The sequence below is a fragment of the Zonotrichia albicollis genome, chromosome 25 (assembly GCF_047830755.1).
Source record: "Zonotrichia albicollis isolate bZonAlb1 chromosome 25, bZonAlb1.hap1, whole genome shotgun sequence".
NCBI lineage: Eukaryota > Metazoa > Chordata > Aves > Passeriformes > Passerellidae > Zonotrichia > Zonotrichia albicollis.
Genome location: NC_133843.1, coordinates 102,414 through 117,442, shown reverse-complemented (window position 1 = coordinate 117,442; position 15,029 = coordinate 102,414). Strand labels below are relative to the sequence as shown.

The 15,029-nt window shown below is 39.0% G+C and overlaps 2 protein-coding genes across 5 annotated transcripts in view; one reads left to right on the top strand and one right to left on the bottom strand.

Annotated features, from left to right (window-relative positions):
- PUSL1 (pseudouridine synthase like 1) overlaps positions 1 to 6,184 on the top strand; it is a 23,774-nt gene extending 17,590 nt beyond the window's left edge. For all 3 annotated transcript variants that reach the window (XM_074558308.1, XM_074558307.1, XM_074558306.1), the window contains exon 8: positions 246 to 6,184. In XM_074558308.1, the coding sequence (XP_074414409.1) occupies positions 246 to 298 (53 nt within the window). In that variant the 3' untranslated portion in view covers positions 299 to 6,184. The remainder of the gene's footprint in view (positions 1 to 245) is intronic.
- On the bottom strand, positions 1,194 to 15,029 carry INTS11 (integrator complex subunit 11). 2 transcript variants are annotated; one of them, XM_005496288.2, is made up of 18 exons: positions 14,932 to 15,029; positions 14,565 to 14,748; positions 13,527 to 13,624; positions 12,018 to 12,091; positions 11,625 to 11,853; positions 11,090 to 11,188; positions 10,688 to 10,722; positions 9,829 to 9,967; positions 9,087 to 9,151; positions 8,160 to 8,349; positions 7,342 to 7,425; positions 6,983 to 7,072; positions 5,689 to 5,851; positions 4,719 to 4,826; positions 4,120 to 4,181; positions 3,390 to 3,532; positions 2,175 to 2,304; positions 1,194 to 1,344 (listed from the first exon to the last, which is right to left on the bottom strand). In XM_005496288.2, the coding sequence occupies exons 2-18, from the start codon at positions 14,590 to 14,592 to the stop codon at positions 1,279 to 1,281; spliced, it is 1,803 nt and encodes a 600-aa protein (XP_005496345.1). In that variant the 5' UTR covers positions 14,593 to 14,748; positions 14,932 to 15,029; the 3' UTR covers positions 1,194 to 1,278. The 2 variants fall into 2 exon arrangements, with proteins under 2 accessions (XP_005496345.1, XP_005496346.1); XM_005496289.2 differs by having other exon boundaries at positions 14,829 to 14,967.

Below are 15,029 nucleotides of genomic sequence, written 5' to 3'. Positions count from 1 at the left end.
TACATAGTAATTATGATAGAATAATAGCTTAATGTACCATGCTATATTGTGATGTATAATTATATAATTATTTATAATAATCAAGATATTCTTTATACTATATATTTTATATCTTGTAATAGATTAATATATATAATTCACCCCTAAATCACTATTTCCTTTTCCCCTAAATCAATGTTTTCTTTTCCCCTAAATCAGTATTTGTTTTTCCCTAAATCAATGTTTTTTCTGCTCTCTCCTGTCAGATTTGGCCCTTCCATGTGCCCCAGCAGAAGAGGAGCTCTGTGGGCTCAGCTGAAAGAAATTTATAACATAAATTATAAATTAAATTAAACAATTATAAAAATTGTAACATCTGTATTGTCTCACCCTTCACATAAAAGTTTTTAAAACACCTCTCAGTTACCCCATTCCTAAATTGTAAAAATTCATATTCCAACACCTCTGCTTCCAGTGGGGAGGGCTGGGGGGATGAAACAGATCCCAGGTGCTTCCTGGAGCTTTTTTTTCTGATTATTTTTCTGGGGGTTTTTTTCAGGTTATTTTTTGTAATTTTTTTTCCTGGGTTTTTTTTTCTGATTTCTTTCTGTTTTTTTTTTCCCGAAATTCATCCAGGTATTTGTCCTTAATTGGCCACCTCATTAATTATTATTAAAAACCGCAGGTTGGCTTCTGGCCTCTCCCTCTCTGTTTTGCTCAGATTTTTAAACCTTGCTGAAAAAATTCAGCTGCAACTTTTGTAAACTCTGGAAAATTCCAATTCCTGGCACTGCGAGAGCCTCAGCCCCTAAGAATCCTTTACCTTGAGCAGAAATTCTTTTTTTTATCCCATTTTTTCCAGTGGGAAATCCTCCCAGCACTGGAGGGGAACTCCTTTTATCACAATCTTATTGAAAAATGTAAAAAAATTGGATTAGATGCTCCTTGCAGCAGAGCCTGAGGGAAGGAGGAGGAATTAAAGATGTTTTGCTGCTTGGTTTTCAGCACATTTAGGGTTTTTTACTTTCTGTGATGCTTTTATACTTTGAATTTTAATTTAAGCAGGGGATTTTCAGCTATGGGAGGGGAGAACACTGAGTAACTTCTACTTTAATGTGTAAATTGCTCCTCAGGTATATTTAAAAACAAATTCTTGACTCCCTGGCTGTTTTTTTCCAAGGGGGAAAATCCCAGTGCTGGTGTCACTGCAGGAATTGAACAAACACTGAAATTCTTTTATTAAAATCAAACAGAAAAAAGCATTGAAAATGTAAACGAAATAAAATCTGGGCTCAGCTCTCAGGGGGCGCTCTGGGGCAGCCCCTTCTTCAGCAGGGATGTCAGGTAACTGCCCAGCTCTTCATCCTAAAACAGAAAAAAATAAACAGCATGAGAGCAAAATCCTCCTTGGATTGTCCCACCTGGGGCAGTAAATTCAATTTTGGTGCCCAGGAATGGACTGAGAGAATTCCTGGACCTTGCAGGATCTAATGTGAGCTGTGTTTAAAAAGTGAAATAATACACAAATTCATTTCTGGCTGTTTTTACAAACTATTGCTGTGAAATTCCATTTCTCCAAGGATCTGAGGGGTTTTTTTTGAGGAAAAGCCTCATTTTTGCTGGAAATCTAGGAATAAATTGCTTTATTGCTTTGCCTTCCAAAGGCATTTCCTGCTGTCAAGAAAGAGTTTAATAATCCAGGAAATTTAATAATGCAGAAAGTTTAATAATCCAGAAAATTTGATAATGCAGAAAATGTAATAATCCAGAAAGTTCAATGATCCAGAAAAATCCAAAAATACAGAAAATTTAATAGTCCAGAAAGTTCAATTTAATAATTTAATAATCCAGATTATTAATAGATATTAATAACCCACAAAATTCAATAATCCAGAAAATTTAACAATCCAGCCACAGAAAGGGAAGGTGATGGGATGACTCAAATAAAAGAATGTTTAAATCAGAAATAGTTCTCTATTTGTTTGAAATTTTCTAAGTTAGAAATACAAAATGAAATACTTAATTCAGAACTGAATTAATTGGAATTAGCCCAGAAGTTCTCCGCTTTACAGAGCTGTAAAATCATTTCTGCTCAGAAAACACCAGGGACTGCCCCTCGTCTTCCAAATTCCTTCAAAGCCAGAGGAGGCAGGGCTGGGATGGAGGGATTTGGGTGAGAAATGAGGAATTCCCACCTGGTAGGTCCAGGAGACCAGCAGGACTTTGGTTCCCTGGTCCTCAGAGTGAGCCGTGGCCTGGATCAGGATGGACTCCACAGTGATGGAGCCATCAGGGAGGTGCTGCACTGAGTAATCCTTCAGAACCCTGCAGAGAAAGGAGAAATTTGGGGTTTATTTGGGAAATAAATGCTGGGTTTTCATCCCAAATCCTAGTTCTGAGCCCAAGAAGGGAAAAGGAGCTGATCCACTGCTCATTTTGGTGATTTTTCTTTTTGTACTATTGCATTTGTATTTTTTTTTTTCCATTTCCCTAAGAACTGTTATTCCTGCTCCCATATTTTTGCCTAAGAGCCCCTTAATTTCAAAATTACAACAACTCAAAGGAAGTGGGTTTACATTTTCCATTTCAGGGGAGGCTCCTGCCTTCTTTAAGCAGAACCTCTTTCCAAACCAAGACAATTCTCGTGAGCAGTGGCTGGAGAGATCTTCCACTTCTTACAAGTTTTGCTTTGGTTTGTTCCACTTCCTTTAACTTTTCCAACCCCATGCTTGAAAACGTGGGCTTAAAAACCATGGAGATAAAAAAACATGGGATAAAAAAACATGGGGATAAAAGAATCAGTTGAATCCCTGAGAGCCAGAAAAGCCCTGCCAGGGCTCAGGGCTCATTGCTGGCTGGGGCTGTGTACAAGTCATGAATGGGACAGGACTGCTGGGAACATGCCTGGAGCTGTTTTATTTTCCAGCATCAGTCTCATTCCATGGCTATGACAGTGGAAGACCCCAGCAGCTCACATTCCAGGCAGCAGACAAAGAACACTGTAGTTGTAAAAAGTTTTGTGACCAATCACACAAAGCAAAAGCACATTGACAGTAGTTCTATCCAACCACTATAAGCAACAATCCTGTTGGTTAAAACAATGCTTGCTTATTTCAAATACACAACCTGCTTGTAAGCCTCAAAACACAATGCACAGAGCTCCATTATTAAGCTTAGAACTCCCTAAGATCTCTCTAGATAGGCTTTTCTGTACCTTAGGGAGTTATTCCAGAGAAGCATTAATATACAAACCATTGTTCTATTTGTCTTTACTTTTCTACTTCTTATATAATTTTTCTGCTGACCAATCTCTTGGCTCTTGCTTAGCTCCGATCACAGTTCTGCTGTCTCTGAGGCCTTTTGCAGCTTTCCCAACCCCTCAGATGTTAAGGATTCCCCCAAGGGCTCACCCCTTGAGGTGGTTGTAGACCCTGAGCACGGTCTCGTGCTCCTTGCGCGGGTCCTGGATGTGCACGCGGCAGGTGAAGCGCAGCTGATGCTCAGCCAGCCCCAGCTCCTTCAGGGCCTGCTCAGGGGAAACCAGCCTGAAACTCTGGGGGAAAAAGAGATTAAAGGGAGAAAATTAATCCTCAGAGCTTGGGGGAGTTTTGGTGCTGCCAAGCAGGGAAGGGCATTCCCTTTCTGGGCTGGGATATTGCGGAGTGTTTGTTGCTCAAAGGGAGAGCTGAGAGTGGGACAAAACACCCAATAATTATAAATAAATAAAAAAAAACACTCAATAATTATAAATAAATAAATATTTAACAGCATCCAGCTGGTCTCTGGAAGGTGGTTGAAGCTCTAGCAGGGGAGCAATGTTTGAAAAGAAAGATGACATTGCAGATGAACTTCCTTTGTTGGGAGGAAGTGAAAGCGCTGGCGGTAATTTGTGTTCTTTGTGCGTCTGAAACAGGACAGCACTTCCAGAGAGCACAAAAACACCTCAGAGGGCATAAAAAACACCCTGAGAGGGCACAAAACAGCCTCAGAGGGCATAAAACAGCCTCAGAGGACACAAAACACAGAGGACATAAAGAAAGCCCCTCAGAGAATACAAAAAACACCCTCAGAGGGCACAAAAAGCAGAGGACACAAAGCCACCCTGGGAGGCCCCAGGGCAGCTGAGGGCTCTGTACTCACGTTGTCCTTCATGAGCAGCGTGCCGTGCATCAGCCTGGGCCTCTTGGCATCAGGGGCAGCACCTAAACAGGCAATATTGACACCTAAAATCAATACTTAGTGATACAGAGCAACTCCCTCTCTTCCCAGAGCACTTCCTCATGTAAAAATGAGATTATTTTTTTCTAAAATTCTGTTTATAAACGTATATTTATATTCTATATAGTATATATAATTTACATATTTATATAAATAAATATAAAAATATATTTATTAATATAGAGACAGTAATAATATAGTTATGGTATATATTTATTAATATAATTATATTAGGGTTGCTAATATATGATCATTAATATGTAATAATTATATTAATAATATAAGTATTATATATATATTTTTTTTTTAATTTACCTGTTCAGTTTATCTCCCAAATCAAGCACACACGTGTAGCAAACCAGGCAGGGTGTGCACATTGATTTGAAACACATAAATTATATTTTAAATATAAACCTACATCTAAATTTTAAATAAAAATTTACATCTAAATTCTATTTTAAATATAAATTTACAGCTTTATAACCCATTAGCAGGCAGGAAATGGGGGTGGGCAGCGTCACCTATGGCTGTTTCCCTCTTGAGCAGGCCCAGGGAGATGTCCACAGGGATGCAGGGGTTGGTGAGGATGGTGGTGGTCTCTCCGTTGGCTGGCATGAAGCAGCTGACATCTGCAAAGGGAACAGTAACAAAAGAAACTTCAGCTCCAAGGGGGCCACTGCAATTAATTAATGCTAATTAAGGTGTCACAGGCGTCACTTCCTTGAGGGGAGGTGTAAATGCCACCCGAAGGGCCAAAATGGATCCAAAATGTGTAAAATTTTAATTCCACTGCTTCCTCTCCACTGGAAAACAATCCTAATTTATGTCCAAGGGTATCACTGTAATTAACTGGGCTTCATTAGTGTTAATTAAGGTGTTACAGGCATCACTTCCTTGAAGGGAGGTGTAAATGTCACCCCAAAGGCCAAAATGTGTAAAATTTTAATTCTACTCCCTCCTCTAACATGGAAAACAATCCTAATTCACATCCAAGGGGTCCCTGCAATTAATTAATATTAAGGTGTCAGAGGCCTCACTTTTTTGAGGGGAACTGTAAGTGCCACCCCATCTACCTGTGCTGAGGGATCCAAAATGTGCAAAGTTTTAATTCAATACCCTTTTCTAACATGGAAAACAATGCTAATTCATGTCCAAGGGCATCACTACAATTAACTTAATTAATGTAAATTAAGGTATTACAGGCATCATTTCCTTGAGGGGAGCTGTAAGTGCCACCCTCCATAACTTTGCTGAAGGATCCAAAATGTGTAAAATTTTAATTCCATTCCCTCCTCTCACATGGAAAACAGTTCTAATTTATGTCCAAGGGGATCACTGCAATTAACAGGGTTTAATTAATGTTAATTAAGGTGTTAGAATCATCACTTCCTCGAGGGGAGCTGTGAGTGCCCCCCTCCCCAGCCATGCTGGAGGCCCCAGATGTGACTCCCAGCCGTTCAGGGCTCCCTCCCCCTGCCCAGGGATACCTACGGAACTCCTGCTCGATTTTCTGCTTCAGGAATTCCATTTTCTTGGCCTCCCCGTGCACCAGCAGCACATTCCTGGGCTCAGCCTGCCGGATCAGCTGCATGATGCCCTTGGCATCTGCGTGGGCACTGAAGGACATGTACTCCACCTGCATCTTCACCTCCAGCTGGGGACAGGAGAAACTGAGAGCGCACAGCTCTGGGAACTGGGAATTCCTTGGGAACACACCCAGATCCCTCTGGATTTACCTCCAAGGAGGAAGGAGAAAACCTAAATTTTTTTGACAAAAAGCTGTTGTAATTTAAAAACCCCAGCTGCCACATTTCAGGCAATATTTGTCACAAAAATTTGTCAAGAAACAAAAATCAAATATTGAAGGACATGTACTCCACCTGCATCTGCACTTCCAACAGATCACAGCTCTGAGAACTGGGAATTCTTCTGGGACACACCCAGATCCCTCTGGATTTATTTAAAATTAAGAGGGAGAAAACATAAATTGCCTTGACAAAAACTGTCATAATTTAAAAGTTCCAATTCTCTCATTACAGACAATATTTGTCACAAAAATCAAATATTGAAGGACATGTGCTCCACCTGCAGCTTCACTTCCAGTTGGGAGGAACAGAGCAGAGCTCTGGGAACTGGGAATTCCTTGGGACACACCCCGGAACACCCAGATCCCTCTGGATTTATTTAAAAGGAAAAAGGAGAAAACCTACATTGCCTTAACACAAAGCTGCTGTAATTGAAAAGCTCAAATTGCCTCATTTCAGACAATATCTGTCACAAAAATCAAATATTGCAGGTCAGCTGGTGTTTTATTATCCAAATGTGCTTTATATGGGTGAAAAGATAGCAATTGAAAAATGAAAAATGGAAAAACAGATCTGTGGAAATGTGAATATATCAACTGAAAAATGAAAAATTGAAAATATATCAATAGAAATGTGAAAAAATACCAATTTCACCTATCTGCCTCGTTACTAACAGTATAAAATGCCCCTAAGTAGTTAAAGAAATTTTAAGAATTTAGTTAATTATTAATTTATTTAATAATTAAGAAGTAAAACTTCTTAAGTTTTAGTAAAACTTATTCACCTAAATTTTACAGCAGAAACAAAGGGCCCTTCAAGGTTTCTTTTTTGGCAGGAATTAATGCAAAAGGGGGGAAAAAATAAAACAAATCAAACTTTGCTAAAGCAAAAAAGGAAAAAAATACCCAAATAAGTGCAACTCCAAAAGTAAAGATTATTTTGAGGTATTTTCAGTGCTGGAAATTGAAAATCCAACTCACAATTTGTCTTCCTTCCATCTCCAGCTTCCTCTGCCCACTGAGGATTTTGTGGCCCACAGTCCCCTGGACACAGTAGCCAGGCATGATCACCTGGAAAAAAAAAACCCCAAGAAAATCAAAAATTCCATGGATTTAGCCTGGGAAATCCATTTTAAACATAAAAAAAGTCACAAAATAGAGTTACTTCAAAGAGGATTTTTGTCCTTTAATTCCAGCTCCTCACGAAAAGCTTTGCCATAATCTCAGTAGTTGTGACTCACATTAATATGAGACATAAAAACCCAATAAAAACCCCCCAAAAATCCAAAAAATCCTATTAAAAAAACCAATAAAAACCCCATAAAACCCTAATTTCTTACCATGTTCTTCTCATTCCCTGCCCATTTCCTGAAGATCTGCAGGGATTGTCCTGCATGGAGCATCCCAGGGGTTGCAAACACTACCTGCAAGTCAAAGATGGGTCATAAATCACTACAAAAAACCCATTTTTTTCATGGTTCATAGAAATAGCCTAAATCTGTGCAGAGCATCCAATAAAAGATTGTGTGGAAAAGAAAACCCTGGTATGAATCAGGATGTGTAGAGGAAATAAAGAGGCAAAATTTTCATTTCTTTTCTGGGTGTTTCACTTTTAATGAAATAAAAATTCAAAGAAAATCAAGGAATTTTATATTTACAGAGATGACTTGGCTATGAGAGGTTTTTAAGTGGGATTAATGGCATAAACATGCAAAATTTTCATTTTTTTTTTCTGGGTGTTTCACCATTAATGAAATAAAAATTCAGAAAGAGATTTGATATTTACAGAAATGCCCTGGTTTTGAGGTAGGATTGATGGCATAAACATCAATAATTTTTTTCTGGGTTTTTCACCTTAAATGAAACAAAAAATTCAGAGAAATACAGAAAGAGATTTAATATTTAGAGATGGCCTGGCCATGGGATGTTTTCAGGTGGGATTGATGGTATAAACATTCAAAATTTTCTTTTTTTTCTGGGTGTTTCACTTTCAATGAAGTAAAAAATCAAAGAAATTAAAGAAATTTGGTATTTAAAGATATGACCTGGCCATGAGACGTTTTGTGTTGGGATTGCTGGGGCAGAGGATGCTCAGGCTGATTTTCCCCCCAGAATTTGGGATAAATCTGGAATAAAAAAGCTCCCAGGCCTCTCCTACCATGGGCCCAGGGTTGTCTGCAAAGGCTCTGTCAAAGGCTTTGATGTGTTTGAACTCGAACATGTTCCTCTGCACAAAGGTTTTCCTGATTTTCTGGTTGGTCCAGGTGATAAACAGTTTGTAATAATGGTTTGCCTTCTCTGTCAGGCCCGTGGAGAAATAAATTGGAGCTTTCAGGTTCATCCTTTCCCTGCAAGAAAATAAATAGGCAAATATATAATACATAATGAACAATATAAAATATATAATATTATGCTATATATTATGTATTATATAACATATTTTTATATGTATGAGATTAAACGTATTTAACATATTTTTATAACATGATATAACATAATATAGCATGTTTTATATATAACATATCATACATATAACATATTATATATAGCATATTATATATATAACATGATATATATAGCTACATATAATATATTGCATATATAACATATAGCTCCATAGAAAATAATATAAAAATATATTTAAAAGATATAAATATTGTATATATATGTATTTTCGTATATATATCTAATATATAATATATAGTATATGTATCTCAGCTGGCCATAAATCTGGGGAGTCTCCCATGGTTTTTTTGGGGTGTTTTTCCCGGTTTTCATGAGATAGGAATAACTATTTTGTATTAAATATTTTCAATATTTAATAATTTTAATTTTAGCTCTCCCTGCACCCAGGGCAATTCCACTCCTGGAGAAACATTAAATAATACATATAATATATATTAAATATATTAAATATATTTCTATGTTATTATATACATTATTTATTGATGAATTTATGTATTATTCTATCTTGTCAGTGGCATTCAAGCCCAGCCAGGTTTTAGTGCCTGTCTCCCCACAGATCAACTCCTACATTTCCAGCACTCTTCACACACAAAGGATCCCAAAAGCAGGGGGGGCTCACCAGAAGGTTTCCAGTAAAATGCACAGTTCCTGAGCACGGCCAAGGGCAAAAACTGGGATGAGAACCTGGAACACAGGGGGAGTTCAGAGTCTGACAGAGCCAAACAGCGTTCATTTACTAATATTATTAATTACATTAGTAGAAGTAGTAGTAGTATATTTCTATTTTATGATATAATATATACATATAATATATATTTATATATGAATATATTACTATATATTACATATTATCAAATATATAATATATTGTATAATCATATTTTATATTTACTTTTTTATATACTATATACAATAGATATATAACCACATATATAATATTATAAATAATAATATATGATAGATATAATAATAATTTTCCATTATTACATTTTCAGTCACCAACTGCTAACTGCAATCTCCAGCACTGATTGATATTTTTGAGGATTTGTTAATGTGTGGGAAAGACAATTACGTATTTCTCATTATTTATTACTTAGTATTAATAATAAGTCTTACATTTTCATTATCTGAGTATATTTTTAATTTATTTTATTTTATTATTTTATTATTATTTATTTTTTGAATTATATTTTATTATATTTATATTTATTTACAGTTTTATATTTATTTCTAAATTTTATTTTATAATTATTTTAATTTTATTTATTTTTATTTTTTATTCTTATTTATTTTCATACATTTATTATGATTTGTTTTTCTTTATTATTTAATATTTTTACTTATTTTCATTCCTTCTGTACCTTCCCTCCTCTCTCCACTGTCTCGTGCACCTTCTTGAGGAAATCCCTCTCGCGGCAGCGCTTGGAGTCGCGGATGGTGGTGGCGTAGGTGGACTCAGTGATCAGCAGGTCAGGACGGCACTTGTCCAGCCAGGCTGCCCTGAAAACAGGGAATTCCACCCAAAATCACAGCAGGAAAGGGGCTCTGCTGGGTTAAATCGGAAAATCTCCAAGGTGGGTTGGGGAATGGCACAGGAAATGGGAGGAAAGTGGGCTCTGGGGACTCTACAATAGCTTAATTGGAATTAATCCAGCTCAGTATTGAAGCTACAGAGCTCAAAAATTAAAATTTCAAAATTGAGATTGCTCAAAAAGCAATATTTATCCAGTCTACTACCAGTTTTAAATGCATTAATTTAAACACATTAAAATTCCAAAATCACAGCAGGAAATGGTTTCTGGTGTTTCTAATCTGAAAATTTCCAAGTCGTATTGGGGAATGTCACTGTGTCCACAGGAAATAGGAATAAAGTAGAAATGGGAATAAATATATAAAGAAAAATAAAAAATAAAGGAAATGGGAATAAATCCCATAGTACCTTTGGAATTCTGTGGTAGCTTAATTTGAATTAATGCAGCTCAGAACTGAAATTACAGAGCTCAAAAAGCAGTATTTGTCCAGTTTATTACCAGTTCTAAATGCAACAATATTCAACCCAAAATCACCGCAGGAAAGGGTGTTTGGTGGGTGAAATCTGAAAATCTCTGAGCTGGATTAAGGAGTGGTGCAGGAAATGGGAGTAAAGGGTACCTTTGGAGTTCTATGGTAGTTTTGTTTAAATTAATTCAGATAAAAATTGAAATTCAGCTTTTTACTCACCCCAAGTGTCTGTCTGGTGTCATATTATAGTCACCCTGAGGGGAGAAGAGAAACCCCAAGAGATTTTTGAACCAATGGAGGCTCAAATATCTAACAGAATGTAATATAAATAATATATATATATGCTAATACATAAATATAATATATAGTATACATATAATATAAACAACAGTATACCATTAATATAAATACATAATAATATATGAATAATAATATATAAATATAATATAGATAATATATAATATATAATATATAATATATAATATATTGTGCATCAATAATATAAATATATAAATGTATATATATATAATTATATACCATTATATATAGATATAAAATATATATATCTGGGAATATTTAGAGCTAAAAAAGGGGAATAATTCTAACTTTGGGCATACTCACAGTGTACACCACAGACTCACAGCCAACCTTGATTTGGAACATGGCAGCTCCCAGCACGTGGCCTGCATAGTAAGCCTTGATCTCCAGCTCCTCATCCACCTGCCAACAGCAAACTCTCAGCACTGCCAGCACTTCAACTTTATATAGATATAAAATATAAACAGCAAACCACTCAGCAACGCCAGTATTTCAACTCCAATTGGAAATATGTGGAAATCTAAATCCCTCTGGATTTACTCAAAAGGAGGAAGGAGAATTTGCCTAATAGCTACATTTCTAATTTAACTCCTTGATTCATTATGAACATTCCTAACTTAATCCATTGATTCATTAGCTTATATTCCTAATTTAACCCCTTGATAAATTAGCTACATTTCCAACATAACCCCTTGATTAACTACATTTCCAACAACTCATTGATTAATTAGCTACACTTCCAATGTAACCCCATGACTCATTAGCTACTTTTCCAAATTAACCTCTTGATTAATTAGCTACATTTCCAATTTACCCTCTTGACTCCAAGCCCCCTGACCTGCACTGTCTGGTGGAGGTGCACAGCCACCACCTTCTTCATGCAGTCCTTGATCATCTGTGACGTGAAGAAGTTGGTTTCCCCTTTCTTGTCCACGGTGATCTTCCTGTAGTCCTCCAGCAGGATGGGGCAGATGGCCTTGGTGGGGTGGGTCATGTAGATGGGGCCATCATAGCCAACCATCTCGCTGAAATAGGGCAGGGCCCCACAGTGGTCCAGGTGGAAGTGGCTGCAAAAAAAAAAAAAAAAAACAAAAACAAAAAACACCTAAATCGTTGCACAGAGTTCAGTTTGGGTGGCTCCCAGATCTTCTCAGGGAGGAAAAAGCAGGTAAAATATGAGGGGTGGGCTTGGGATGGCACAAAAAGAGGTGGGAGAAGGAAGGAGCCTCACCTGATGATGACACAGTCCAGGAAATCAGTCAGCCTGCCATTCTGGGTGATGTAGGAGAAGTCAGGGAAGCGCCTCTACAGCCGGGGAAAACAGGAGATCCAGCAGGAATGCACCAGTGATCCAAAAACAGGGAGGGAACGGGACAGTGGGACACTGGGAATGTACTGAGCTCTGTCCAGGCAGCACCAGCATCAGTGATCCAAAAAACATGGAGGGAATGGGACAATGGGACACCGGGAATGTGCTGATCCTTTTCCAATAACACCAGCATCAGTGACCCAACAAAAATGGAGGGAACGGGATGCTGGGAATGTGCTGAGCACTCTTCAGGCAGCACCAGCACCCCTAATTTAAAAAAAATATGGATGGAAGGATCTGGGAATGTGCTGATCCTTCTCCAGACAACAGCAGATCCAATAAAACCATGGAGGGAAGGGCCTGGAACTTTGGGAATGTACTGATCCTTCTCCAGGCAGCACCAGCACCACTGATCCAACAAAAATGGAGGGAATGGGATATTGGGAATGTGCTGAGGCCTCTCCAGGCAGCACCAGCATCAGTGATCCAACAAAAATGGAGGAAATGGGACATTGGGAATGTGCTGAGCACTCTTCAGGCAGTTTTTGTGTGCAGGGAGAGGCAGAAAAGAGAGCACAAACAGAAACTGACCCTTTCATAAATAAATAATTTTACCTCCCAAATAAAACAGGAACTGATCACATCCTGGCTTTGAAGTACAAAGCCCCAAAAGCTTTCCTGTCAGCACATTTGCTGCTTGAACTAAATCCTACAGAATATCTGTGCCATTATTCCTTTCCTGCTGGGTCAGGGAAGCCAAAATCAGGAGTTTCGTTCTCTCTCCCTGGAGCAGCAGAATTGTGGTGAGGATCCCACGTGGAATGAGCTGCCCCAAAGCTTAGGACAGGATTCCTGCTCAGAGGAAACCCAGAGAGTCCAACCCCAGCTGGAATGGAGCATTTGCAGCTGCATTAATAAACATTATTAATAAACATTTCCCCAAGTCCACGAGCCAGGGTGTCCTGGGGTGACGTTATGATGCTTGTATATCCCCATTCACCTGTTCTGTGCCTTTAAGACCAGCTCTGAAGAGTGGAAGTTTTGTTTGGGTTTCTGATTTTGTCATCTTTCTCAGAGCGGTGTCATCGGGTATTGTTCATTTTGTGTGCTGGGGGGTGCTGTGCCTGTCAATAAACAGGTTCTTTCCTCCTCTCTCCGAGGAATTTTTTCCCGAACCGGTTGGGGGGAGGGGCCGTGTGGGTTTCGCTTTCTGGAGGGGCCCTCCTTTGCAAATTCTTTAACAAATTTGCCCTAAACCAGGACACAGGGAAAGGAGGGCTGATATTTCATGGAACACTTGAGGGGAAGGGAGATTTTGGAAGGGGAAAGAACAGCTCTGCCCCAGCCCAGCCCCAGCAGGGGCTGATGGAGGAGCCCAGGGGTGCAGGAGGGACAGAAGGGAGGACAGGAGCTGGCCCAGGGGACACTCACATCATCGTTGTAGCCCATGTGCATCCCACAGTCCAGCATCACGTTCTTGCCAGCGATGGACACCAGGATGCAGCTCCGGCCCACGTCCTGGCCAGCACCTGGACACCAGAAAAACATCAATAGATTAACACCAGGATAACATCACAAAATATCAGCAAAATATCAGTAAAACACCACCAGCAAAATAACAGTAAACATCAGGAAAACATCAGCAAAACACCAGTGAAAAACCAGTAAAACACCAGGAAAACATCACAAAACACCAGCAAAATACCAGTAAAACAGCACCAGGAAAATACCAATAATACCCCAACAAAACACCAGGAAAGCATCACAAAACAACAGCAAAATATTGGAAGAACACCAATAAAGCATCACCAGCAAAATACCAATAAAACACCAGGAAAGCACCAAGAAAACAGCAGAAAAATACCACCAGCAAAATACCAGCAAAGCATCAGCAAAATACCAGTAAAATACCAGCAAAACACCAATAAAACACCAGTAAGGCACTGGTAAAACACCTCTGGGAAAAGCTGCAATTCTTTCAAAATAAAAGCTGGCGAAGGTCTGCACAGACTTCCTGCAATTGCAGTTTCAAGGAAGAGAGAAGAATCCTTCACCTGGCAAGGATCAGAACTCCTTTTCCAGCTGCTCTACCCTCGTTAAGCCTTATTAAGTTAAACCCACACCAAGGCTGAAAACTATCCAGGAGGATAAAGCAGATCTCCTGCTCAGTACACCCTCTGCCCTCTCAATACAAACCACATTTAAAAAAAAGATTGAACAGGGAAAAATGAGAAATATTTTCTTCCTGTGGCTCTTTAGCACTGTAGTGAATTAATGCTCCACAACACCACAGTACCTTTACAAGAATAACTTAATTAATCCTGATTAATTAATCCAAACAGTTATAATGGTCACTGGAAAAAACAATGGAGGGCAGAGAGGAATCACATCACGGATTCCAAATATGAGCCAGAATTTCCCCCAGGGTTTCAGTGTTGCCATTTCAAGGCGATTTTAGGCCGGACTTACCCAAGGGGGTGACTTTGATCTCGGGCATTTTTACCCCACTCCAGGTCCCAAATCCGCACAGAAAATTAGCCCAGGAGCAGATGCGAGGGGGGCACAACGAGAGAGGATTTCGTTGGTTTTACCGGCGCCATTTCAATTTTTTCCAGGATCCGGCCGAAGACTTAAGCAGAGCCCAAACTTTTTCCTGAGGCGAGACAGAAAACACAGGTGAGGCGATAAACAACAACCTGCAGTAAAGCGGCCCCGTTTGGCTGCAATACCCACCACCACTGCTGAGAGCAGGCAAAACACGTGTAGAAACACAGAAAAGCGGGCAAAAAAAGCACAAAACCACAAAAAATAACGCAAAAAAACCCCGCAAATGCACCTAGGCCAGGCCGCAGCCCCAGCGCCTCCTCCGCGCCTGCGCCGCGCCGCGCGGATTGGCCGAGCCGCAATGACGCACGAGAAGCGGATTGGCCCGCG

Bases quoted from the DNA above. Each gene is read 5' to 3' on its own strand.
- INTS11 (XM_005496288.2), bottom strand. From the start codon at position 14,592: ATGCCCGAGATCAAAGTCACCCCCTTGG. The intron at 11,189-11,624 runs GTCAGGGGGCTT...TGCTGTTGGCAG, and splicing joins ACCTCCACCAGACAGTGCAG to GTGGATGAGGAGCTGGAGAT. The intron at 2,305-3,389 runs GTGAGCCCTTGG...CTTTCTCTGCAG, and splicing joins GTCTACAACCACCTCAAGGG to GGTTCTGAAGGATTACTCAG.